Below are 24,921 nucleotides of genomic sequence, written 5' to 3'. Positions count from 1 at the left end.
GGCAGCTGTGCAGCTTCAGCTTTGTGTCTTTTTCATTGTAGCTGAAGTCCGGGACAAACTGTGTTCCTTTTCACCTCAGTACGAAACGCTAATATTTTCTCTGAATACCAGATGATTCTGTTTTTTAGGGACGGTTGGCAACTCTAATAATTAACCGTATGAACAAAATAAAGTTCAACATCAGTAACATAGCACCCACCCATCTGTATAGAAACTCCGTCATGCTAGCTAGCACGCAGTACGAAAATGTCAGCATACCGAAAATAAACTCCACCTAAACTTGGTTTATATCTGACCCAGATAGACTGCAGGTCATAACTTCTTACCTGAAGTTCAGTTCACCTGACACGCGGACCGCGGCCGCTTGGGTCTCTCTCTTGCCTCCCTTTTCCTTCATCCACCTGCTGGCCTCCATCACTTGCTAATGTTATTGAATCTGTGGAAGCTCCGCGATATCCACCACACGAAGTAATGAGTAACGAGCCTATCTAAATCCCAGTAACGAGTAACGCGTTCCTGGTTTTGGCATAATAACTAGTTACCGTGCTCGTTACCACAATAATAACGTAGTTACTGTAACGCGTTACTTAATAACGCGTTAGTCCCAACACTGCTTATTACTTTATTATTTATTACTTTATAAGTTATTACAATTGAAACAAAGTCGACCAGTATGGCAAAAGCCAGAATAATCCACTTGGGAAAGTAAATCTTTTGGGCATTTTTCTTGGCCTTCAGACAATAATTTTAATTGATACTGTACCGGAAAGGAGAGGCAACAAGGGGGGGGGGAAAGCAAAAAAACTAATTAATAACTAGAAGTTGTATAACTGCTTGCAAAAAACCCCCATGATATTATTATATAACTGCTTAAATATATATATATAGAGAGAGAGAGAGAGAGAGAGAGAGAGAGATTATTACCAAGTGCAATTTCCCTGATATAGCAAAGTATTTTATTCTATTTTGTACAGTATATTATTCTATTTTATCTGACTCTGTTCTATTAACTTTTAACTTGTACTGTCCACTTTCTGCCATAACCAAAAAAATGTCTCACGTGTGGAACTAATAAAGGTTGAACTTATCTTATCTTATCTTATATAGTACTTGTGACACAAAAATGGAAAAATCTGAACTCTGACTTTCACATTGACTCAACATGGAGCCATGTTTGTACATTTAAAGCAGTTTGAAGTGTACATTTGTTAAAATCTGTTTTGAAGAAGCATCTTTAAAGCTGCATTTGATGTTTAGTTTTCCTCTCACTAAGCTGTTGATGATTTATCCCATACAAATATTTAGTAAGCCGTGACCAAAATACAGATCTTTGGCAGAATTTGGTAGAAGGTGATGAAAGTAGCTTAATGTGTTCTAAAAGTAAAACACAAAACTACTGTCCAAACTATGTGTGAGAGTCGAAAAATTTGCAGCTTAACATGCCACCAGACCTGTCCATGTAAACATGACGTTGCAGGTCAGCAACAATGGTCTCTAAGGATGTAGACCAGTCAGTTTATTGCACATCCTGTGCAATTCATGAGCCAGTAGCAATTTAGATAGTGCCTTACGCACTCTTACTGCACTACCAAATATTAACTTTAAGTAAGTAATATAATTTTATGCTATGTTTTAAAATATATTTTATTGTCAAATGAGAATGTCTTGATTTTATGGTAGCATTTATTCTTTTGTAGGATTTTAGTTGGATTTAGATATTTTAAATATTGTGAAAACAAAAAATCTTCACTGGAGCTGTGTGTTTGATCATATTATAATTTCATTCATAATTCTGGATATCAAGATATGATCACTGTCCCACAATTTGCTTTGGAGAGATGCTATTTTATTTTTGTTTTATTCACTTTATTTTTTTTCTTTTCCATGTTGAATTGAAATAAAGTACAACAGAAGACTTGAAATACATTTAAAAATTTGATAATTCAAATATAACATGTAAGACCAAGGAAGCAATAACTCTGTCTGGGGCTCGTTCTCAGTAAGCTCTAGCCTGTATGTTATACTGCATTGTTAACAGCTCCTTTTCCTGAACTACAGCATAATTTATTAAATTAATCTCAAGTTTGTTTTTTATCAGCATTCATATTATTAGAAGAATACGTTATAAACAGGGAAAGTTAAAGATTAAGCTCTCAGAGATGGTGTTGTGTGTGAAGGCGTAATGAGTGTCCATCCAGCCATTTTTTTAACCAAGTGTTGAATTCAGGGTTATGCGGGGCTGGACTCTGTACATTTGTACTACTCATGGAACAGAGACAACAAGCAAACATAGCGATGAAATTAGGATTAGGAGTTTGGAACCTTTTTTTGCTGTAGAGATGTAATTACTGCACCCTGTGCATTTTCAGAACTTTTGCAATGCTGCCAAAAACTTTGCTTCATATCACTATTGATAGACAAAAAAAAAAAAAAAAAAAATTCTTCCAGGTGTGTCAGAATACCTTTGTTAGGAAAGAAACATTTAAAACATCCATCCATCCATCCATCCATCCATCCATCTTCTTCCGCTTATCCGGGGCCTGATCGGATGGACAGCAGCCCAAGCAGAGAAGCCCAGACCCACCTGACCCAGGAGGCATCTTTGTTAGATCCCTGAACCACCTCAACTGGCTCCTTTTGATGTGGAGGAGCAGCAGGAGCACCTTCCAGCACCTTACTCAGGGACTCTAAAAACGATGGGTACTCTGAGCTGCCACTTGGCCCATAAGCGCAAATGACAGTCAGGACCCGTTCCCCGACCCGAAGGCTCAGGCAACAAACCCTCTCATCCACCAAGAAGAATCCCATTGTACAGGCAGCAAGCTGAGGGGATATTAGAATACCCACCCTAGCCCGCCGCCTCTCACCAGGGGAAACTCCAGACTGAGACAAAGTCACTAACTCAAGCTCCTTCCCCACCAGAGAAGTGACATTCCATGGCCCAATTGCCAGTCTTGGTAGCCGGGGATCAGTCCGCCAGGGCCTCCACTCCTGGCCGCTGCCCAGCACACAGTGCACCCGACCCCTACGGCGCCTCCTGCGTGTGGTGGGCCTGCAGGAGGATGGGCCCATGTCCTCTTTTCGGGCTGTGCCCTGCTGGGCACCGTGGACTAAGGCCCGGCCACCAGACGCTGGCTCTTGGGCACCCTCCCCAGGCCTGGCTCCAGAGCGAGGCCCCGGTAACCCTATCCTGGGCAGGGTAAACTGTTCCCTCTGTGATATTCTCATAAGGGTCTTCTGAATCGCTCTTTGTCTAGTCCCTCACCCAGAAACAGTTTGTCATGGGAGACCCTACCAGGGGGCAAAAGCCCCTGGACAACATAGCCCCTGGGATTCCTGGGACACACAAACCCCTCCAACCATGACAAGGTAGCGATTCGTGGAGGGGAATTTCAAACATTGTAATGTTTAGACATATAGAACAAAATAAAATAGATTTTTATTGTTATTGCACATGCACAATAAAATATCAGACAAGAGGATTATAAACAAATAAGAGGAAAACACATAATTGAGGAGAAGTTGCAAAATGCTTGAAAGTAGTGCATTGGACTTGGTCTGAGTATAGTCCATGTGTGAGTGGCCTGAGTGATAAGGGTTCCTCAGACCATGGCTTAGATTGGTGGGTGGGTGGACAGTGATGGGGTGTGGCAGGATAGTGTTTGTTGACTGTCCAAATGTCATGTCATGACCCAAAATGCAGATACAGGAGAACAGACTTGAATTCAAACAAAAGGTGAGACTTTATTAGGGCTGATGACAGGGGTAAAAAATAAAAGCAAGGGCGAAAGAGGAATGGCAACTAACCTTGTAAGCTAAACTAGGAAAACTAAAACAAGATAACTATGACAGAACTGTGAAGCTATGAGAAAATATGAAAGCTCTGACACTATGAATACTGTGACAAGCATGGAGGAAAATAGACATCCTGACAAAGACTGATTGACAACACAAAGACTAAATACACACATGAGGTGATCAGGGAAAGTGGAGACACATGAGGAAACAGCTGACTAGAATGAAACATAATGACATCACAGGGGAGAGTAAAACTAAAAACATTGTACAAAGAAACACAAGACATTTCAACATAAAACAGGAAATATGGAGAGACATAGACATGACACAAACCAGCAGGGAATACTTAACACAGGGGTGATGACATAAAGGGATCTAATAAACAAAGAAGTAAACTAAGTAACCTAGAAGCTAATACCAAAAGAACTAAACATACACAATCAATATCAAAATACAAGGAAACTCAAAGCACTGGGTCACATGACCCAGGACCATCACACTGGCTCAGGGGAAGAAGTTTTTGTATTAAGGAGGTTCAGTTTCAGGTTATTTTCTGAGCACAAATGGGATCAATTCTCAACCTCTGCCCTGTACGCAGTCTCACCTTCATCAGAGATGAGCCCAATAGCGGTGGTGACATTGGTATACTCAACAATGACATTGGTTGGGTTGGTGTTCAGTCATAGATGTATAGGGAATACAGTAGGGGGCTGAGAATGCAGCCCTACAGGGATATATGAGTAAACTGGTGAAAATTAGTTAAAGACGTGCATTGGTCAATTGTGTATGTAATGAGTAAAACACACCCGATCAAATTGAGACTTTTCTTTCCTCGGTTTAAAGCTTCTTCCTGCTTGTGAATTTGCAACATTCCCAAGAATGAGCTGCTAGAGATAAAGCTAAAGGAATTGAACCCTGCTGTTTAATGGCTTTTGAGTAGAACATGAATGCCTTGACATGAATAAGCTCCTGAGAATTGCAGGATGTTTGTCAATGATCTTATCAAATGTAAAGCAGATGGTAGACAAGTTGGCATAGGCTTTGTTTAAAGCAGCTCACGTAGGTTTTAGATTATGTTAGGTGATACCTGCATGGTCATAGTCAGTCATGAGATCTTTACTTTCTTGGCAGATTTGTAAGAAATCTTATATCCCAGAGTCTCATTTTCCACTTGTCATTTCTATTTTAATAAATTATAATTATTGGATTCTTATGAAACAATAGATTTATAACAGAGGAGCATGCTGTCAATAAAACTGTTTTAATGCTGCCTCTGTTGTCTTTAAATGAAGATATTTAATTGAAGTGCAAACATACTTGTTCAATCAAGAGGAAGGATGTAATAATAAGTTATATGGGATTTGTGAAGGGCGTTGGACAGCCATCCAGCACATGTTTGCCATCACTGGCAATAAATCTTCACATCTTACACAGGAAGAAGCTGTGAGAAAAAAAAGTCAGATCTCAATATAAAAGGTTGTCAAGAACCACTCTCTCCATTATCTGCTCTGGGAACAGCAAGTCCACAGTGGCAACAATGAGGGGGAGTTCGGTGGGGTTGTGTTTCCTTGCTTTGACTATAGCCCATGTCACTGAGATCCAAGCTGCACTGGGTAAGACTCAAATAATTTTGGTCTGCTTTTATACCTTGATGATTTAAATAGATTTTTCTGGTTCATTTATGCATATATGAACACAACATTTATAATACTGCCACCAACATTCAGCTTTTATTTATGTGCATTTTTTTCCAGTCCGCAACCATGTGAGCAGCATCTGTAGCACATGGGGCAGGGAGCACTTCAAGACATTTGATGGTGATGTGTACCAGTTTCCTGGCATGTGTGAATACAACCTGGTCTCCGACTGCCACGACACCTTCCCAGAGTTCTCTGTGCACATGAAGAGGAAGGAAAACGATGGAAACCCGACAGTCAGTTATGTGGTGGTCACCATCAGTGATTTTGCATTTCACCTTAGCAAGGATGTGGTCACTGTGAACGACCTGCCGTAAGTTAAAAAAAAAAAAAAGCAACTCTGATATAATTATGATGACAATGATAATCTTTTATCTAAGATTTATATAAAACCAATATATACACACATTCCTAATGACATGAATTAACCACTCAATCATCAATTCTGAAATGGAGTAGGAAGAAATAGCCACACACTTATTAATCTCTGATTCATTGATTGATTGATTGATTCACCATGTTCATCATTACCCACATTTCCCCTCAGCACTTGTATACACTCAAAAAAAACACATTAAATTAACATCATTAGAGTGAATGAGTTAAATGCAGAGAGGAATTTCCCATTGGGGATCAATAACGTATAAATTATTATCATTATTATTATTATCAGTCATCAATTTCATTAATTTCACATTCTTCAAAAGCAGGTTTCGAAAAATTCCTTTGAACTGAATAATGCTTGAACATTGCTGTAGGTCCACTGGAAAACTGTTCCACAATTTTAGTAGACAAATGGAAATTGCAAAAAGTTTTAACTGTTGTTCATCTCCAAGTTTAACTTCCTCCTCAGGTTATAATCCCCTTCTCTCTCCAAAAACATCGTCTGTCATTTTCCTGATAACATATCTGGCTTTATTTATATTTTGTGTACAGATTTATATTTTATGAGGTCCATGAATTTCAAGATTTGTTGTTAGTGTGGTCTCTAAATCTGGCTTCATTTAATGATTCCCATTGCTTTTTCCTGAAGTTTCGATAATGACTGAATTTAAGTTTTGTATACATTAACCCAGACTTCCAGACAGTACTCTTAAGTATGGGAATATGAGTGAACAGTTGAAGTACACAGAGTGATTTATAATGCAAAAGACTTTATTCAATACAGAGATGCGTCTTATATAATGTTAATTATAGATATAAATGAATTATAATTGTTAAAAAGATATTATCTTTCCTCTCAGTGTCAAACTTCCACACTACCAGGCCGGAGTACAAGTGGAAAGAAATGCAGTCTACATCAAGCTCCAGTCCAAAGTTGGCATCATTGTCATGTGGAACCTTGATGATGCAGTCATGGTAAATCCTTAAAACAGACAGAACCAACAGGACATTTTTGTGACAAATTTCTTTTATTAATAACTAACAGCCCAACCTCCAGGAATACTTTGCCATATTTTTATATTTTTGTCTGTGTGACATTTAAATAAATACACTGCATTTGAGTAGAATTGCTGGCTACCTGGTTCACTACAACAATAGTTACAGTGGTTACTATTGTCCTTGTGTACATGTAAAGTCCTTATATGTGGCAACTTTGATGCATTCATTTCATTTTATTTCATCATAGTATATATTTTTATATCTAAAACATTTCGTGTCTGGTTTCTAAAACCTTTTCTAACCCTTTACTCTGTGTTTAAGGTGGAAATTGATAATGATTACACTAACCGCACTTGTGGACTTTGTGGAGATTTTAACGGTGTTTCAGTCTACAATGAGTTCCTCCTTGATGGTAAAAGCTGTTCATCATTTATTATTTTTTAAATCTATAATATGCTGGCATTGCATGTCCCTACTAATGTAATTATATGCAAAAGGTCGCAAAATCAGCCCCATTGAGTTTGGCAACATACATAAAGTCCATCGTCCAAATGATGATTGTGAGGACCCATATGAAGAGGAAGATGTGTCACAGGAAGCTATGAATGTGCCAGAGTCATGCAAAGAGTTTGTGAGTTTTGTTGCCTACTTTAGCCAGGTTTAACGAAAGAGATCTGATCTGGTTTTATGTTTGTATTAAATAATTGTGCACGTTTACTCTCTTTTAGCAAAACACCTGTGAAGAGATGCTGCATGCAGAAACCTGGAGCTCCTGCACCAAACTGATTGAACCTGAGCCTTACATTCAGGCCTGTGTGCAGGACATGTGTGGCTGTACCAACCATTCAGATGACTTTTGTGTCTGCAGCACACTCTCTGAGTTCTCTCGACAGTGTTCCCATGCAGGAGGGGAGCCTCCCAACTGGAGGACTTCTGAGTTCTGTGGTAAAGTTTTGTTTTTTCTTTCTGTTTGGTTTTTATTTTTGTCTTTTATATATTAAGGGGTAGAGAGAGTACCAAAACACTGAAATCACCTGAGCCAACTATATGGTGAAATTTGGCAAATGTCAGAAGTAACATAAGTCCACAAAAAAAATCTGCTGTTCTTACACTCAAGTGAAAAACTTCAAGAAGGTGATGTTTAAACATTTCGCATAAATTCCCACTTCCTTCACAGCCAAACAGTGTCCATTCAACATGGTTTATGAAGAGAGTGGATCCCCTTGTGTGGATACCTGCACACATCTTGACACAAGCTCATTCTGTGAGGACCACAAAATGGACGGCTGCTTCTGTCCTCCTGGTTAGCGCTCATCACAAATAAGTTTCTTTCTACACACCTGTTAAAGCTTCTCTTTTCATGAGACTTTACCATCAAACGCCAACTTTCCATTTCAGGAACCGTGTTCGATGACATTTCCATGAGGGGGTGTATTGCTCAGTCTGAATGCCAGTGCAAGCATGGAAAAATCTATGAATCTGGTGAAGTTTACAGACAGGCGCGAGAGGAATGGTAATGTTCATAATGCTACCAGAATGTAATTTTTTACAATGGGTCTGCATATTCTGATATCTTAATGAATTTGTTTGTTTTTCAGCACATGTTTTGAGGGTAGATGGGCTTGTGAAAGTCTTTCAACACCTTCTACATGTGCGGTTGAAGAAGGTTCACATGTAACCACCTTTGATGGGAAAGACTTCACCTTCCATGGAGACTGTTACTACACCCTGGCCAAGGTGGAAAGAAAGGTAAATGAGCCTTAGCTTTGTACTATCAAATTTTAGAAGATACTGTGTTGGGCACATGTAAGGTAAAAATAATGGATTAGACTAATTTGTGTACTTGAGCTCACATTATGTATATTTCAGGATGATTCAAGCCCTAAGTTTACCATTCTGGTCAAACTGGTACCATGTGCACACCAAGACTATGACACCTGTCTGAAGACCCTCAAAATCCTGCTGAACAATGACAGAAACAATGTGAGTTCAATACTGGGCTCATGCTTTAAATAGATACTGACAGCTGCAACACCCTAACGATCAATTCTGTTTTTATTCAGATGTTAACATTCACTGCTGATGGCACAGTAAAGCAGAATATGCAGAGTATCACTTTGCCGTACTTCTCAGGTTGGTCAGAAAATAAGGAACTTAAGATTTAAGATGTTACTTTCGTTCATGCTGAGACGTAAGAAGTTAGCCAAACTGATTTTTGTGTTTCTCTTCATTCACAGGGGATATCAGTATATTCCATGCTTCGTCCTTTCACATCATCCTCCAGACCAGTTTTGGTTTGCAAATTCAGATCCAACATGTGCCTCTGATGCAAGTCTATGTCAGCCTGGAGCAGAGCTACAGAGAAAAGACACGTGGTAAGTTTTATATTAGTCTTAAAGCATTATATCATGAGGACTAATATGCATTTATTAAATAACTATTTACTGCAAGCTTAAACAAATGAAACACCAGCAGATTATGTTGACTTCAGTGATTCATATGTTGTTGTTTTTTAATTAAACACTTCAAATACTTTTCTTTTCAAGGCTGGGTAATCAGGGATGTGCTTTAAAACTAGTTTTGGCTAAAAGGTTGTAATAAATGGCCTCGCCCACTCTTAGAGCTACGGCGAGAAATTTAAAAAATAATGAGGGTGCTCGCAGTAGAGTGTTAGCTTCTTCAGATGAAATGGAATCAGCTAAGATGGTGTGGGCAGCTAACTGGTATGATAATAAAAAGGTTATCTGGAAGGTTCAGTGGAAAGTAGACACTGAGGTAGCCACAGAACACAATAGAGAAATTGTGTTTTATGTGACCAGGGATGATCTCAGGACTGTCCAACTCTGAATACCACCCAAAAAGCAAGCCATTGAAAATAATTTGGTTTCATACATTTTTTTCTTCAGCATTCTTATTTGCATTTCATAATCATTTCTTCATTAAAAATCTGTATTTTTAGGTTTATGTGGGAACTACAACATGGTCCTGTCTGATGACATGAACACTCGTCAGGGAATTGTGGAGGGAAGTGCAGCAGCTTTTAGTAACTCCTGGAAGGCTAGCTATATATGCCAAGACAGAGAAGAGAGACTTGATGACCCTTGTTCTCTCAGTATGGAAAATGGTAAACTGCAAAGGTTTTTGTCTATCAAGTTTATTTCTTATTTCTTTTTTTGTTGTCCAAGTTTAATTTTTTCTGAAGCCCACCTATTTATTTAGTTGGGTTAGGTTAGTTAGCAACTCATATGTGTGAGTAGGTGTGAATGTGAGTGCGAATGGTTGTCTGTCTCTATGTGTTAGCCCTGCGACAGACTGGCAACATGTCCAGGGGTTACCCTACCTCTTACCATAAGACGGCTGGGATAGGCTTCAGTCCCCCTGCGACCCTGACAAGGATAAATGGAAGAGGATGGATGGCAGGAAGTTTATTTCTTTAATTGCTATCATTGCTTGAAACAGATTTTCCAGGCTCTAAATGTAACATATTTGAACAAGCAAGAAATACAAACAAGAAATTAAAATGATTACTGGTCTACTTTTAGAAAAGTATGCCAATCACTGGTGCAGCTTGCTACGACAGCCAAATAGTACCTTTGCAGAGTGCCATTCTGTGGTGGATCCTGAGATATACTACAAGGTACAACAAAACCTCTCTGTGCGTCTAAAACTAAATACGGTGGGACTGTAATACAATAAAAATGTTTTCACTGTTTTCTGCAGCGATGTACTTATGCTAGCTGTAACTGTGAGAAGAGCGAGGACTGCCTGTGTGCTGTTTTCTCCTCCTATGCCAGAGCTTGTGCATCAAAGGGAGTGTTCTTGACAGACTGGAGAGAGAATGTGTGCGGTAAGGGTATCTGAAACAGCTCAGTAATGAAGTTTGATGAGCATGTTCTCTTTTTATTAGTTAGTCCAAACTATGAGGTAATCATTGCCAAATTTTCCATAAAACAGACAAATACACCAAGAACTGCCCAGCATCTCAGACCTTCTCTTACAAAAATCAGAGATGCCAGCTGACTTGCAGATCACTGAGCTTAAAGCAGCAGAGCTGCACCTCTGATTTCTTACCTGTGGATGGCTGTTCCTGCGCTGAGGGTCACTACCTAGATGACAACGGCATCTGTGTCCCAGTGGCAAAGTGTCCCTGTTACCATAATGAAGTCTATGTTAAGTCAGGCAAGTCTATCAGCATCAACAACGAGCGCTGGTGAGTTGCTTCAGGACTTCAAATGAAACATCCTAAACTAAGGATTAAGCATGACTGTAATACATGTAGTGTGATTGATTTACACAAACTTGGATTTTTGTGTTGCATTTTTATATTTTTGGTGTCTTTTTCTAGCGTATGCACTGATGGAGTTCTTCATTGCCATTCTGGGAGAAACCACATGTCAAGTCAGTTTTTTTTTCTTCTTCAATGAGAGAGTTTTGTTAAGACAATATACAGTATATTAAAGCAATTTGTACTTTTTACCCTACAGTTTCTACAGCTTGCCCTTCTCCTAAAGAATACTTCAACTGCTCCACTGCAAGCGCAGGAGTTGTTGGAGTGCAGTGTGCTCGAACTTGTTTAAATCTGGACAATGATGATTGTGTGAGTTGTTTTTGATGCTGTGCTTTAACTCACCTCCAAGTCTGAAAAAAACAATATCTAATAAATATTATTTCAATTTTTTTTTTTTTTTTTTTTTTTATCAATGTTGTCTTTCTATCCTCCCAGGATACCACAGAGTGTGAATCTGGTTGTCGGTGTCCCAGTGGCCTCCTTGATGATGGTAAAGGTTTCTGTGTGAAAGAAAGTGACTGTCCATGCAAGCATGAAGGCCATCTCTATGTCTCCGGGACACAAATACCAAACCAGTGCAACACCTGGTAGGATCTTATTTTATTTTTTAATTATTTTCTAATTAATTATTGTAGAGTAATAAACAGTATGTGATATATATGGCATGTTTTTCTCACAATATTAAAATTGTATTGTATTTACTTTTCTTGATACATTTAGTACCTGCCAAAGTGGAAAATGGACATGCACAGAGAAAAAATGCCCAGGAACTTGCATTATTTATGGAAGTGGTCACTACACCACATTTGATCAGAAAACATATGCATTTCAAGGACAGTGTGGCTATATTGCTGTAAAGGTAAATAATGTATGCCAAAATCATCCAAAGCACAACTGTCACCTGAATTGACCTTGTCATGTCCTCATCCAAAGTTTGTCATAAAAATAAACTCTGAACAATTAGGAGTAAAGTCAGTTATGCAACTCTAATTTCCTTTGTAAAAAAAAATAAGTTACATGCCATTCACACTGTATATTTTGTTTACCAAATACAATTACTTACTTAGAACTCATAGGTGAAATTGCAAGGAGGAAATGCCTTATATTGTAAATAATATCTGGATCAGGAATAAGGAAAATCTTTTTTTCTAAGTGTAAAGATTTCAGACACAGTTAAGAATTACCTAAACTGTGTCTCCAAAAGTCATTACATAAAGATTCAAAGGCAGTTAGTCAATATATAACATGTAAGTGCATAATCTTGTTCCTGTTATTGTCTACTTTAGCCCCAAAAAACTTAAAGTTTAACCTTTTCTTTTCTTTTTTAACAGAACAACTGTGGCAATAAAACAGTGCACAACAGCTTTGGAGTTATCACTGAAAATGTACCTTGTGGCTCTACGGGCACCACCTGCTCTAAAAAAGTCAGAATTCAGCTGGGGGTAAGATCACGTACAAGCAACATCAAAGCTTTCTTATGCCAACAATAGTAAATCTAAGTAAATATATTTTCAGCATTGCAATTGAACCAACAGAAATTTTCTTTCCTTCATTACAGAGAATGGAAATCAAACTATCAAGGGGAAGATTTGAAGAGGATGATCTGGGACATGGGCCTCTGATCAAGTACAGAATAAGGAAGGTTGGCTTGTATGTGGTTGTAGAATCTGAGATCGGTGTGGCAGTGATGTGGGATCGCAAAACAGCTGTTCGGATCCTGCTTGAACCAACGCACAGCGTGAGTCACAGTAACTGTTACATTAAATTCTTGCATTAAAGTTTTACTATTTTAATGCAGTGTACCCTTTTTGTCTCACCACATAGTTGTTGTTTTCAATACCACATATTGAGAAAATACACAGAATCATTTCGAAAAAAGAAAGAAAATTCCTAGAGGAGCCTAATATATTAATGAAATGTATGATAAATTTAAATCACTAAATTATATTTATTAAGATCTCACATTGCTCGATTGACTCTTTTCTATGACTGCACAGGGAGAAGTGTGTGGCCTGTGTGGTAATTTCGATGGTGATGGACAGAATGACTACACCACCCAGGGTCAGCTGGTGGTGAGCAATCCACTTGAATTTGCAAACAGCTGGAAAGTGTCTAGCTCTTGTCCAGATGTGGAGGCGAACATTGATCCTTGCGCAGTAACATCCGGTCGACATCAGTGGGCAAAAATGATGTGTAGCATCATAATTGGAAAAACATTTAGAAAATGCCACAAAAAGGTAATGACAATTTGTAACTTGTTCACATTCACGCAAATCTAAAACACTGCTCTAAAAAAATCATCATCAAATTTGCATCACTGTACAGGTTAGCCCTGTTCCATTTTATGACAACTGCATAAAAGACTCATGTGCCTGCGACACTGGAGGAGACTGTGAATGTTTCTGCACAGCAGTTGCAGCTTACGCTCAGGCTTGCAATGAGCATGATGTTTGCATTGCATGGAGAACTCCAGAGATCTGTCGTAAGTAACAGTTTGTTTTTTCCCCCACCTTTTCTGACACATGACTTTGTCTTTGAGGCTTTAAATTCTTGTGAGCCTAGTGTTTGCAACTACAGAAATCTATATATCAATCTGCTCAGTAAACATACCCTATCATTTTTTGTATTTTTTACATCATTATTATTATTAATTAATTAAACTTGACCTTTTCTGTATCAAGCTACACTCAATAACCAATAAGGACCAAAGTGGACACGTGCTTTTGCAAGTTTATAAAACATCTGAAACTGAATTCTCTCATTTTTACAAACATAGTCAGACCATTAATTAAACAGTGTAAACTATGTGTATCTTTATAAAATGTATGTATTAAATTTGATAAATACATTATTTCATCATTTTTGAGATTATTAATCTGCCCCCCTCTCCAAAAAAGCTAATTACATCACACAACACATTTTTAAGTGTTAAATGCAAAAGAAAATGGATGTAGCAAAGTGATTGTTCCAAAATCGGTGTTTGGTTTGTGTTAGCTTAAAAAAACCCCTGTAATATAACATGTTGGACTCTATTGAAAAGGATATGCAATTGTAGAGGGATCATTCTTAACTACTGAGTGTAAGTCAAATGTGATTAACGATAATCACAACAAAAATAAAATGCGGAAAAGTAAAAGGAAACACATTTTGCATCTGTAATAAGTAAAGACTTATTACTTATGTGATCTAAGATCAAATATACTGCAGACAGTGTTGGGGAGTAACGGAATACATATTACGTATTTAAAATACAAAATATGAGTAACTGTATTCTGTTACTGTTACCGTTTAAAAAGGTGGTATTCAGAATACAGTTACTTTGCTGAAATAAAGGGATTACACGGCGGTATTTTTCTGTTTCATATGTTCGGCTATGCCCTCTCTATTTTTGGTTTCCACGCCCCAAACAAAACACGTATTAAGAGACTCTAATGCCTGTGGCTCAATCTCGCGGCCCATGTCACCTCTACTTGCGCCCGCATAATGATGTGAAGAAATATTTTTAAAAAATATTCACAAAAATGATTTAATATGAAGGCAATAGGCAGAGTGTTACAGGCATAGCCCTAAAGAATGTAGCTTCATGGACAGTGTAGTCTGTGCAGGAGAATGGACTGCCATACCCGTTATGAGTCTGTGAGTGAGGGAGGGAGAAAAAGGACAAGTACAAGCTGTCACCGAGCAGAAACGAGAGCTGGAGGCATGCAAATATAATAATAACCACTGCAGCCAAAAAGAGTGCCTGACGAGCCGAGTTATAAGTAAGCTATTAAGACTCGGCTGTACACTTTTTTCGCGTTCTTCTCTGAAACATTAAGTTCCGTTGGAGCAGCCTTTCAACGCCTCTCTCTGTCTCTCGCTAAGTTGACCCAGACAACAAAGTAAAGCTAGTTTTTGGCTACGGGCCTGACACGGAACCCGACGTATTAGCCAGAGGTCCCTTTACTGTTTTATATACGCGTGGAATAGTTTTCTATACGAGATCGCTGCAAAAAGTTCAGCCTTACCTAATGTCCACCCTACTGTTACTCATTTTATATTAAGATTTAAAAATCTAGTCGGTATTGGTATGGCAAGTAACCTTCAGTAAAAGCCATAATTCACACAGCAATAGTACATTCATGTAGCTGTAAAAAGCATGATAATATAATAGGTAATCCAAAGTATTCAGAATACGTTACTGTCATTGAGTAACGTAACGGAATACGTTACAAAATACATTTTGGGGCATGTATTCTGTAATCTGTAGTGGAATACATTTTAAAAGTAACCTTCCCAACACTGACTGCAGACAATATTTTCATCAGTTTATAACATTTGCATATGTAACACCTTCACTTCAATTTAAACTCAGTGTATATTATAGTCAGGGTTACTTATTTCCAAAATCAAATAATTAATCTCATTGCCATCTTTTTGTTTTAGTGCAATCAGACAGAAATTCCAAAATATGTTCAATAACCTTATTAAATTTTAATGTGAGAGTGGAGTTTGAACTCCATTCACATTACAAATTGAAATTTCATATATTTCAATATACATTTTAATCATCTAAGTAAATGGTATAATTTGTATCCTTTTTCCCTAGCTGTCTATTGTGATTACTACAATGGCCCAACGGAATGCATGTGGCACTATAACCCTTGCCACCCTCCGTGCTACAAGACCTGTTTGAATCCAGAAGGTGTATGTTTGAATCCGATACCCACCCTGGAAGGTAGGAGGTTAAGTCGTGTCAGTGTGTATTACCTTGAATCAGATAAATGTGCCATTCAGAAATATTAATTAACATTATTATGTGATATCCTTTTGTACAGGCTGTTACCCTGTATGCCCAAAAGATAAGCCCATATTTGATGAGAACAAAAAAACATGTGTGGATGTATGTGAGCCAACTACAACAACACCTCCAACTACAACTACAACCATGCCTCCAACTACCACAACTACACCTACTACAACAACTACGACTACACCTCCTACAACTACAACCAGTCCTCCTACTACAACTACACCAACAGTTCCAACTACCACAACTACACCCCCTACTACAACCACACCACCACCTCCGACTACCACAACTACACCTTCTACTACAACAACTTCGACTACACCGCCTACAACTACAACCACTCCTCCTACTACAACAACACCAACACCCCCTACTACAACCACACCAACACCTCCTACTACCACAACTACAACAACTACAGCCACACCTCCGACTACCACAACTACACCTTCTACTACAACTACACCTACACCTCCGACTACCACAAGTATAACCACAATCTCATCGACTACTTGCATTCCAGGTACCACATGTGCGTGGTCAGGCTGGTATGATGTGGATGATCCAACAGACAAAAGTGACTGGGAAACATACAAAAACATCACAGATAGTGGTCTTCAAATATGTGAAGATATTCAAGATATTGAGTGTAGAGCGGTAGATTACCCGGACAAAACCTTTGATGATTTTGTGGCTCAAACTGGCCAAGTTGTTACTTGTGATCAGGACATTGGCTTAATATGTAGAGGAGAAGACCAGACCAGACCTCCAAGAAAGTGCTTTGACTATGAAATCAGGGTATACTGTTGCGACATATGTTCAACAACCACACCGCCTAGTACTACGACTACATCGACACCTCTGATTACTACAACCACACCAACACCTTCGACTACCACTACTACAACCACTCCTCCTACAACAACTACAACCACACCTCCGACTACTACAACTACACCTCCCACTACAACTACAACTACACCTCCTACAACAACTACACCAACACCTTCGACTACCACAACTACACCTCCTACTACAACAACTACGACTACACCTCGTACAACTACAACTACTCCTCCTACAACAACTACAACCACACCTCCGACTACCACAACTACACCTCCCACTACAACTACAACCACACCTCCTACAACAACTACACCAACACCTTCGACTACCACAACTACACCTCCTACTACAACAACTACGACTACACCTCGTACAACTACAACTACTCTTCCTACAACAACTACAACCACACCTCCGACTACCACAACTACACCTCCCACTACAACTACAACTACACCTCCTACTACAACTACACCAACACCTTCGACTACCACAACTACACCTCCTACTACAACAACTACAACCACGCCTCCTACAACTACAACTACTCCTCCTACAACAACTACACCAACACATCCGACTACCACAACTACACCTCCCACTACAACTACAACTACACCTCCTAGTACAACAACTTCAACCACACCTCCGACTACTACAACTACACCTCCTACTACAACAATTACGACTACACCTCCTACAACTACTCCTCCTACAACAACTACAACCACACCTCCTACAACTACAACTACTCCTCCTACAACAACGACAACCACACCTCCGACTACCACAACTACACCTCCCACTACAACTACAACTACTCCTCCTACAACAACTACAACCACACCTCCGACTACTACAACTACACCTCCTACTACAACAACTATGACTACACCTCCTACAACTACTCCTCCTACAACAACTACAACCACGCCTCCTACAACTACAACTACTCCTCCTACAACAACGACAACCACACCTCCGACTACCACAACTACACCTCCCACTACAACAACTACGACTACACCTCCTACAACTACTCCTCCTACAACAACTACAACCACACCTCCTACAACAACAACTACTCCTCCTACAACAACGACAACCACACCTCCGACTACCACAACTACACCTCCCACTACAACAACAACTACACCTCCTACAACAACTACACCAACACATCCGACTACCACAACTACACCTCCTACTACAACAACTACGACTACACCTCGTACAACTACAACTACTCCTCCTACAACAACTACAACCACACCTCCGACTACCACAACTACACCTCCCACTACAACTACAACTACACCTCCTACAACAACTACACCAACACCTTCGACTACCACAACTACACCTCCCACTACAACTACAACTACTCCTCCTACAACAACTACAACCACACCTCCGACTACTACAACTACACCTCCTACCACAACAACTACGATTACACCTCCTACAACTACTCCTCCTACAACAACTACAACCACGCCTCCTACAACTACAACCACTCCTCCTACAACAACTACACCAACACATCCGACTACCACAACTACATCTCCCACTACAACTACAACTACACCTCCTACAACAACAACACCAACACCTTCGACTACCACAACTACACCTCCTACTACAACAACTACGACTACACCTCGTACAACTACAACTAGTCCTCCTACAACAACTACAACCACACCTCCGACTACCACAACTACACCTCCCACTACAACTACAACTACACCTCCTACAACAACTACACCAACACCTTCGACTACCACAACTACACCTCCTACTACAACAACTATGACTACACCTCATTAACTACAACTACTCCTCCTACAACAACTACAACCACACCTCCGACTACCACAACTACACCTCCCACTACAACTACAACTACACCTCCTACTACAACTACACCAACACCTTCGACTACCACAACTACACCTCCTACTACAACAACTACAACCACGCCTCCTACAACTACAACTACTCCTCCTACAACAACTACAACCACACCTCCGACTACCACAACTACACCTCCTACTACAACAACTACGACTACACCTCCTACAACTACTCCTCCTACAACAACTACAACCACGCCTCCTACAACTACAACTACTCCTCCTACAACAACTACACCAACACATCCTACAACCACAACTACACCTCCCACTACAACTACAACTACTCCTCCTACAACAACTACAACCACACCTCCTACAACTACAACTACTCCTCCTACAACAACGACAACCACACCTCCGACTACCACAACTACACCTCCTACTACAACAACTACAACCACACCTCCTACAACTACAAGTACAACCACAATCTCATCGACTACTTGCATTCCAGGTACCACATGTGCGTGGTCAGGCTGGTATGATGTGGATGATCCAACAGACAAAAGTGATTGGGAAACATACAAAAACATCACAGATAGTGGTCTTCAAATATGTGAAGATATTCAAGATATTGAGTGTAGAGCGGTAGATTACACGGACAAAACCTTTGATGATTTTGTCGCTGAAACTGGCCAAGTTGTTACTTGTGATCAGGACATTGGTTTAATATGTAGAGGAGAAGACCAGAAAAGACCTCCAAGAAAGTGCTTTGACTATGAGATCAGGGTATATTGTTGCGACATATGTACAACAACCACACCGCCTAGTACTACGACTACATCGACACCGCCGACTACCACAACTACACCTACTACTACAACAACTACCACCACACCTGGGACTACTACAACTACACCTCCTCCTACAACAACTACGACTACACCTCCTACAACTACAACAACTCCTCCTACAACTACAACCACACCTCCAACTACCACAACTACACCTCCTACTACAACAACTACTCCTCCTACAACTACAACCACACCTCCGACTACCACAACTACACCTCCGACTACAACAACTATGACTACATCTCCGACTACCACAACTACACCTCCTACTACAACAACTACGACTACACATCCTACAACTACAACTACTCATCCTACAACAACTACAACCACACCTCCGACTACCACAACTACACCTCACACTGCAACTACAACTACACCTCCTACTACAACTACACCAACAACTCCGACTACCACAACTACACCTCCTACTACAACAAGTACGTCTACACCTCCTACAACTACAACTACTCCTCCTACTACAACTACACCAACATCTCCGACTACCACAACTACTCCTCGTACTACAACTCCAACTACACCTCCTACAACAACTACACCAACACATCCGACTACCACAACTACACCTCCCACTACAACTACACCAACACATCCGACTACCACAACTACACCTCCCACTACAACTACAACTACACCTCTTACTACAACAACCACAACCACACCTCCGACTACCACAACTACACCTCCCACTACAACAACTACGACTACACCTCCTACAACTACAACTACTCCTCCTACAACTACACCTCCTACAACTACAACTACTCCTCCTACAACTACAACTACACCTCCGACTACCACAACTACACCTCACACTGCAACTACAACTACACCTCATACTACAACTACACCACCACCTACGACTACCACAACTACACCTCCCACTACAACTACACCACCTACAACAACAACTCCTACTACTACAACTACTTCTCCTACTACAACAAGTAATGCTCTACACCTCCTACAACTACAACTACTCATCCTACAACAACTACAACTACACCTCCGACTACCACAACTACAACTCCTACTACAACAACCACAACCACACCTCCGACTACCACAACTACACCTCACACTGCAACTACAACTACACCTCCTACAACAACTACACCAACACATCCGACTACCACAACTACACCTCCCACTACAACTACACCAACACATCCGACTACCACAACTACACCTCCCACTACAACTACAACTACAACTCCTACTACAACAACCACAACCACACCTCCGACTACCACAACTACACCTCACACTGCAACTACAACTACACCTCCTACAACAACTACACCAACACATCCGACTACCACAACTACACCTCCCACTACAACTACACCAACACATCCGACTACCACAACTACACTTCCCACTACAACTAAAACCACACCTCCTACAACTACAACTACTCCTCCTACAACAACTACAACTACACCTCCGACTACCACAACTACACCTCCTACTACAACAACTAGGACTACACCTCTGACTACCACAACTACACCTCCTACTACAACAACTATGACTACACCTCCGACTACCACCACTACACCTCCTACTACAACATCTACGACTACACATCCTACAACTACAACTACTCATCCTACAACAACTACAACTACACCTCCGACTACCACAACTACACCTCACACTGCAACTACAACTACACCTCATACTACAACTACACCAACACCTCCGACTACCACGACTACACCTCCCACTACAACGCTACACCACCTACAACAACAACTCCTACTACTACAACTACACCTCCTACTACAACAAGTAAGTCTACACCTCCTACAACTACAACTACACCTCCGACTACCACAACTACACCTCACACTGCAACTACAACTACACCTCCTACAACAACTACACCAACACATCCGACTACCACAACTACACCTCCCACTACAACTACACCAACACATCCGACTACCACAACTACACCTCCCACTACAACTACAACTACACCTCCTACTACAACAACCACAACCACACCTCCGACTACCACAACTACACCTCACACTGCAACTACAACTACACCTCCTACAACAACTACACCAACACATCCGACTACCACCACTACACTTCCCACTACAACTACAACCACACCTCCTACAACTACAACTACTCCTCCTACAACAACTACAACTACACCTCCGACTACCACAACTACTCCTCCTACTACAACAACTAGGACTACACCTCCGACTACCACAACTACACCTCCTACTACAACAACTATGACTACACCTCCAACTACCACCACTACACCTCCTACTACAACATCTACGACTACACATCCTACAACTACAACTACTCATCCTACAACAACTACAACTACACCTCCTACAACAACTACACCAACACATCCTACAACCACAACTACACCTCCCACTACAACTACAACTACTCCTCCTACAACAACTACAACCACACCTCCTACAACTACAACTACTCCTCCTACAACAACGACAACCACACCTCCGACTACCACAACTACACCTCCTACTACAACAACTACAACCACACCTCCTACAACTACAAGTACAACCACAATCTCATCGACTACTTGCATTCCAGGTACCACATGTGCGTGGTCAGGCTGGTATGATGTGGATGATCCAACAGACAAAAGTGATTGGGAAACATACAAAAACATCACAGATAGTGGTCTTCAAATATGTGAAGATATTCAAGATATTGAGTGTAGAGCGGTAGATTACACGGACAAAACCTTTGATGATTTTGTCGCTGAAACTGGCCAAGTTGTTACTTGTGATCAGGACATTGGTTTAATATGTAGAGGAGAAGACCAGAAAAGACCTCCAAGAAAGTGCTTTGACTATGAGATCAGGGTATATTGTTGCGACATATGTACAACAACCACACCGCCTAGTACTACGACTACATCGACACCGCCGACTACCACAACTACACCTACTACTACAACAACTACCACCACACCTGGGACTACTACAACTACACCTCCTCCTACAACAACTACGACTACACCTCCTACAACTACAACAACTCCTCCTACAACTACAACCACACCTCCAACTACCACAACTACACCTCCTACTACAACAACTACTCCTCCTACAACTACAACCACACCTCCGACTACCACAACTACACCTCCGACTACAACAACTATGACTACATCTCCGACTACCACAACTACACCTCCTACTACAACAACTACGACTACACATCCTACAACTACAACTACTCATCCTACAACAACTACAACCACACCTCCGACTACCACAACTACACCTCACACTGCAACTACAACTACACCTCCTACTACAACTACACCAACAACTCCGACTACCACAACTACACCTCCTACTACAACAAGTACGTCTACACCTCCTACAACTACAACTACTCCTCCTACTACAACTACACCAACATCTCCGACTACCACAACTACTCCTCGTACTACAACTCCAACTACACCTCCTACAACAACTACACCAACACATCCGACTACCACAACTACACCTCCCACTACAACTACACCAACACATCCGACTACCACAACTACACCTCCCACTACAACTACAACTACACCTCTTACTACAACAACCACAACCACACCTCCGACTACCACAACTACACCTCCCACTACAACAACTACGACTACACCTCCTACAACTACAACTACTCCTCCTACAACTACACCTCCTACAACTACAACTACTCCTCCTACAACTACAACTACACCTCCGACTACCACAACTACACCTCACACTGCAACTACAACTACACCTCATACTACAACTACACCACCACCTACGACTACCACAACTACACCTCCCACTACAACTACACCACCTACAACAACAACTCCTACTACTACAACTACTTCTCCTACTACAACAAGTACGTCTACACCTCCTACAACTACAACTACTCATCCTACAACAACTACAACTACACCTCCGACTACCACAACTACAACTCCTACTACAACAACCACAACCACACCTCCGACTACCACAACTACACCTCACACTGCAACTACAACTACACCTCCTACAACAACTACACCAACACATCCGACTACCACAACTACACCTCCCACTACAACTACACCAACACATCCGACTACCACAACTACACTTCCCACTACAACTACAACCACACCTCCTACAACTACAACTACTCCTCCTACAACAACTACAACTACACCTCCGACTACCACAACTACACCTCCTACTACAACAACTAGGACTACACATCTGACTACCACAACTACACCTCCTACTACAACAACTATGACTACACCTCCGACTACCACCACTACACCTCCTACTACAACATCTACGACTACACATCCTACAACTACAACTACTCATCCTACAACAACTACAACTACACCTCCGACTACCACAACTACACCTCACACTGCAACTACAACTACACCTCCTACAACAACTACACCAACACATCCGACTACCACAACTACACCTCCCACTACAACTACACCAACACATCCGACTACCACAACTACACCTCCCACTACAACTACAACTACAACTCCTACTACAACAACCACAACCACACCTCCGACTACCACAACTACACCTCACACTGCAACTACAACTACACCTCCTACAACAACTACACCAACACATCCGACTACCACAACTACACCTCCCACTACAACTACACCAACACATCCGACTACCACAACTACACTTCCCACTACAACTACAACCACACCTCCTACAACTACAACTACTCCTCCTACAACAACTACAACTACACCTCCGACTACCACAACTACACCTCCTACTACAACAACTAGGACTACACCTCTGACTACCACAACTACACCTCCTACTACAACAACTATGACTACACCTCCGACTACCACCACTACACCTCCTACTACAACATCTACGACTACACATCCTACAACTACAACTACTCATCCTACAACAACTACAACTACACCTCCGACTACCACAACTACACCTCACACTGCAACTACAACTACACCTCATACTACAACTACACCAACACCTCCGACTACCACGACTACACCTCCCACTACAACTACACCACCTACAACAACAACTCCTACTACTACAACTACACCTCCTACTACAACAAGTAAGTCTACACCTCCTACAACTACAACTACACCTCCGACTACCACAACTACACCTCACACTGCAACTACAACTACACCTCCTACAACAACTACACCAACACATCCGACTACCACAACTACACCTCCCACTACAACTACACCAACACATCCGACTACCACAACTACACCTCCCACTACAACTACAACTACACCTCCTACTACAACAACCACAACCACACCTCCGACTACCAC

The 24,921-nt window shown here is 40.8% G+C and overlaps 1 protein-coding gene across 1 annotated transcript in view; it reads left to right on the top strand.

Moving 5' to 3' along the window:
• The first annotated feature begins 2,936 nt into the window (after positions 1 to 2,936).
• The window catches only part of LOC116335887 (mucin-2-like), a 33,764-nt gene continuing 11,779 nt past the window's right edge, over positions 2,937 to 24,921 (top strand). Inside the window, exons 1-33 of the mRNA XM_039614184.1 lie at positions 2,937 to 3,199; positions 4,397 to 4,461; positions 5,553 to 5,808; positions 6,740 to 6,854; positions 7,200 to 7,290; positions 7,376 to 7,509; positions 7,607 to 7,823; positions 8,056 to 8,181; positions 8,277 to 8,391; positions 8,477 to 8,615; positions 8,748 to 8,861; positions 8,942 to 9,011; positions 9,116 to 9,253; positions 9,838 to 10,002; positions 10,421 to 10,515; positions 10,599 to 10,725; positions 10,833 to 11,088; positions 11,224 to 11,276; positions 11,363 to 11,475; positions 11,602 to 11,753; positions 11,887 to 12,025; positions 12,498 to 12,608; positions 12,725 to 12,904; positions 13,164 to 13,403; positions 13,492 to 13,648; positions 15,755 to 15,883; positions 15,984 to 16,048; positions 16,162 to 16,281; positions 16,685 to 16,809; positions 17,554 to 18,632; positions 18,968 to 19,144; positions 19,289 to 19,455; positions 24,083 to 24,544. Of these exons, the coding sequence (XP_039470118.1) occupies positions 2,937 to 3,199; positions 4,397 to 4,461; positions 5,553 to 5,808; positions 6,740 to 6,854; positions 7,200 to 7,290; positions 7,376 to 7,509; positions 7,607 to 7,823; positions 8,056 to 8,181; positions 8,277 to 8,391; positions 8,477 to 8,615; positions 8,748 to 8,861; positions 8,942 to 9,011; positions 9,116 to 9,253; positions 9,838 to 10,002; positions 10,421 to 10,515; positions 10,599 to 10,725; positions 10,833 to 11,088; positions 11,224 to 11,276; positions 11,363 to 11,475; positions 11,602 to 11,753; positions 11,887 to 12,025; positions 12,498 to 12,608; positions 12,725 to 12,904; positions 13,164 to 13,403; positions 13,492 to 13,648; positions 15,755 to 15,883; positions 15,984 to 16,048; positions 16,162 to 16,281; positions 16,685 to 16,809; positions 17,554 to 18,632; positions 18,968 to 19,144; positions 19,289 to 19,455; positions 24,083 to 24,544 (5,955 nt within the window). The remainder of the gene's footprint in view (positions 3,200 to 4,396; positions 4,462 to 5,552; positions 5,809 to 6,739; positions 6,855 to 7,199; positions 7,291 to 7,375; positions 7,510 to 7,606; positions 7,824 to 8,055; positions 8,182 to 8,276; positions 8,392 to 8,476; positions 8,616 to 8,747; positions 8,862 to 8,941; positions 9,012 to 9,115; positions 9,254 to 9,837; positions 10,003 to 10,420; positions 10,516 to 10,598; positions 10,726 to 10,832; positions 11,089 to 11,223; positions 11,277 to 11,362; positions 11,476 to 11,601; positions 11,754 to 11,886; positions 12,026 to 12,497; positions 12,609 to 12,724; positions 12,905 to 13,163; positions 13,404 to 13,491; positions 13,649 to 15,754; positions 15,884 to 15,983; positions 16,049 to 16,161; positions 16,282 to 16,684; positions 16,810 to 17,553; positions 18,633 to 18,967; positions 19,145 to 19,288; positions 19,456 to 24,082; positions 24,545 to 24,921) is intronic.

Source organism: Oreochromis aureus, linkage group 7 (genome assembly GCF_013358895.1).
Source record: "Oreochromis aureus strain Israel breed Guangdong linkage group 7, ZZ_aureus, whole genome shotgun sequence".
Classification (NCBI taxonomy): Eukaryota; Metazoa; Chordata; class Actinopteri; order Cichliformes; family Cichlidae; genus Oreochromis; species Oreochromis aureus.
This window is presented reverse-complemented; position numbering and strand designations above follow the sequence as displayed.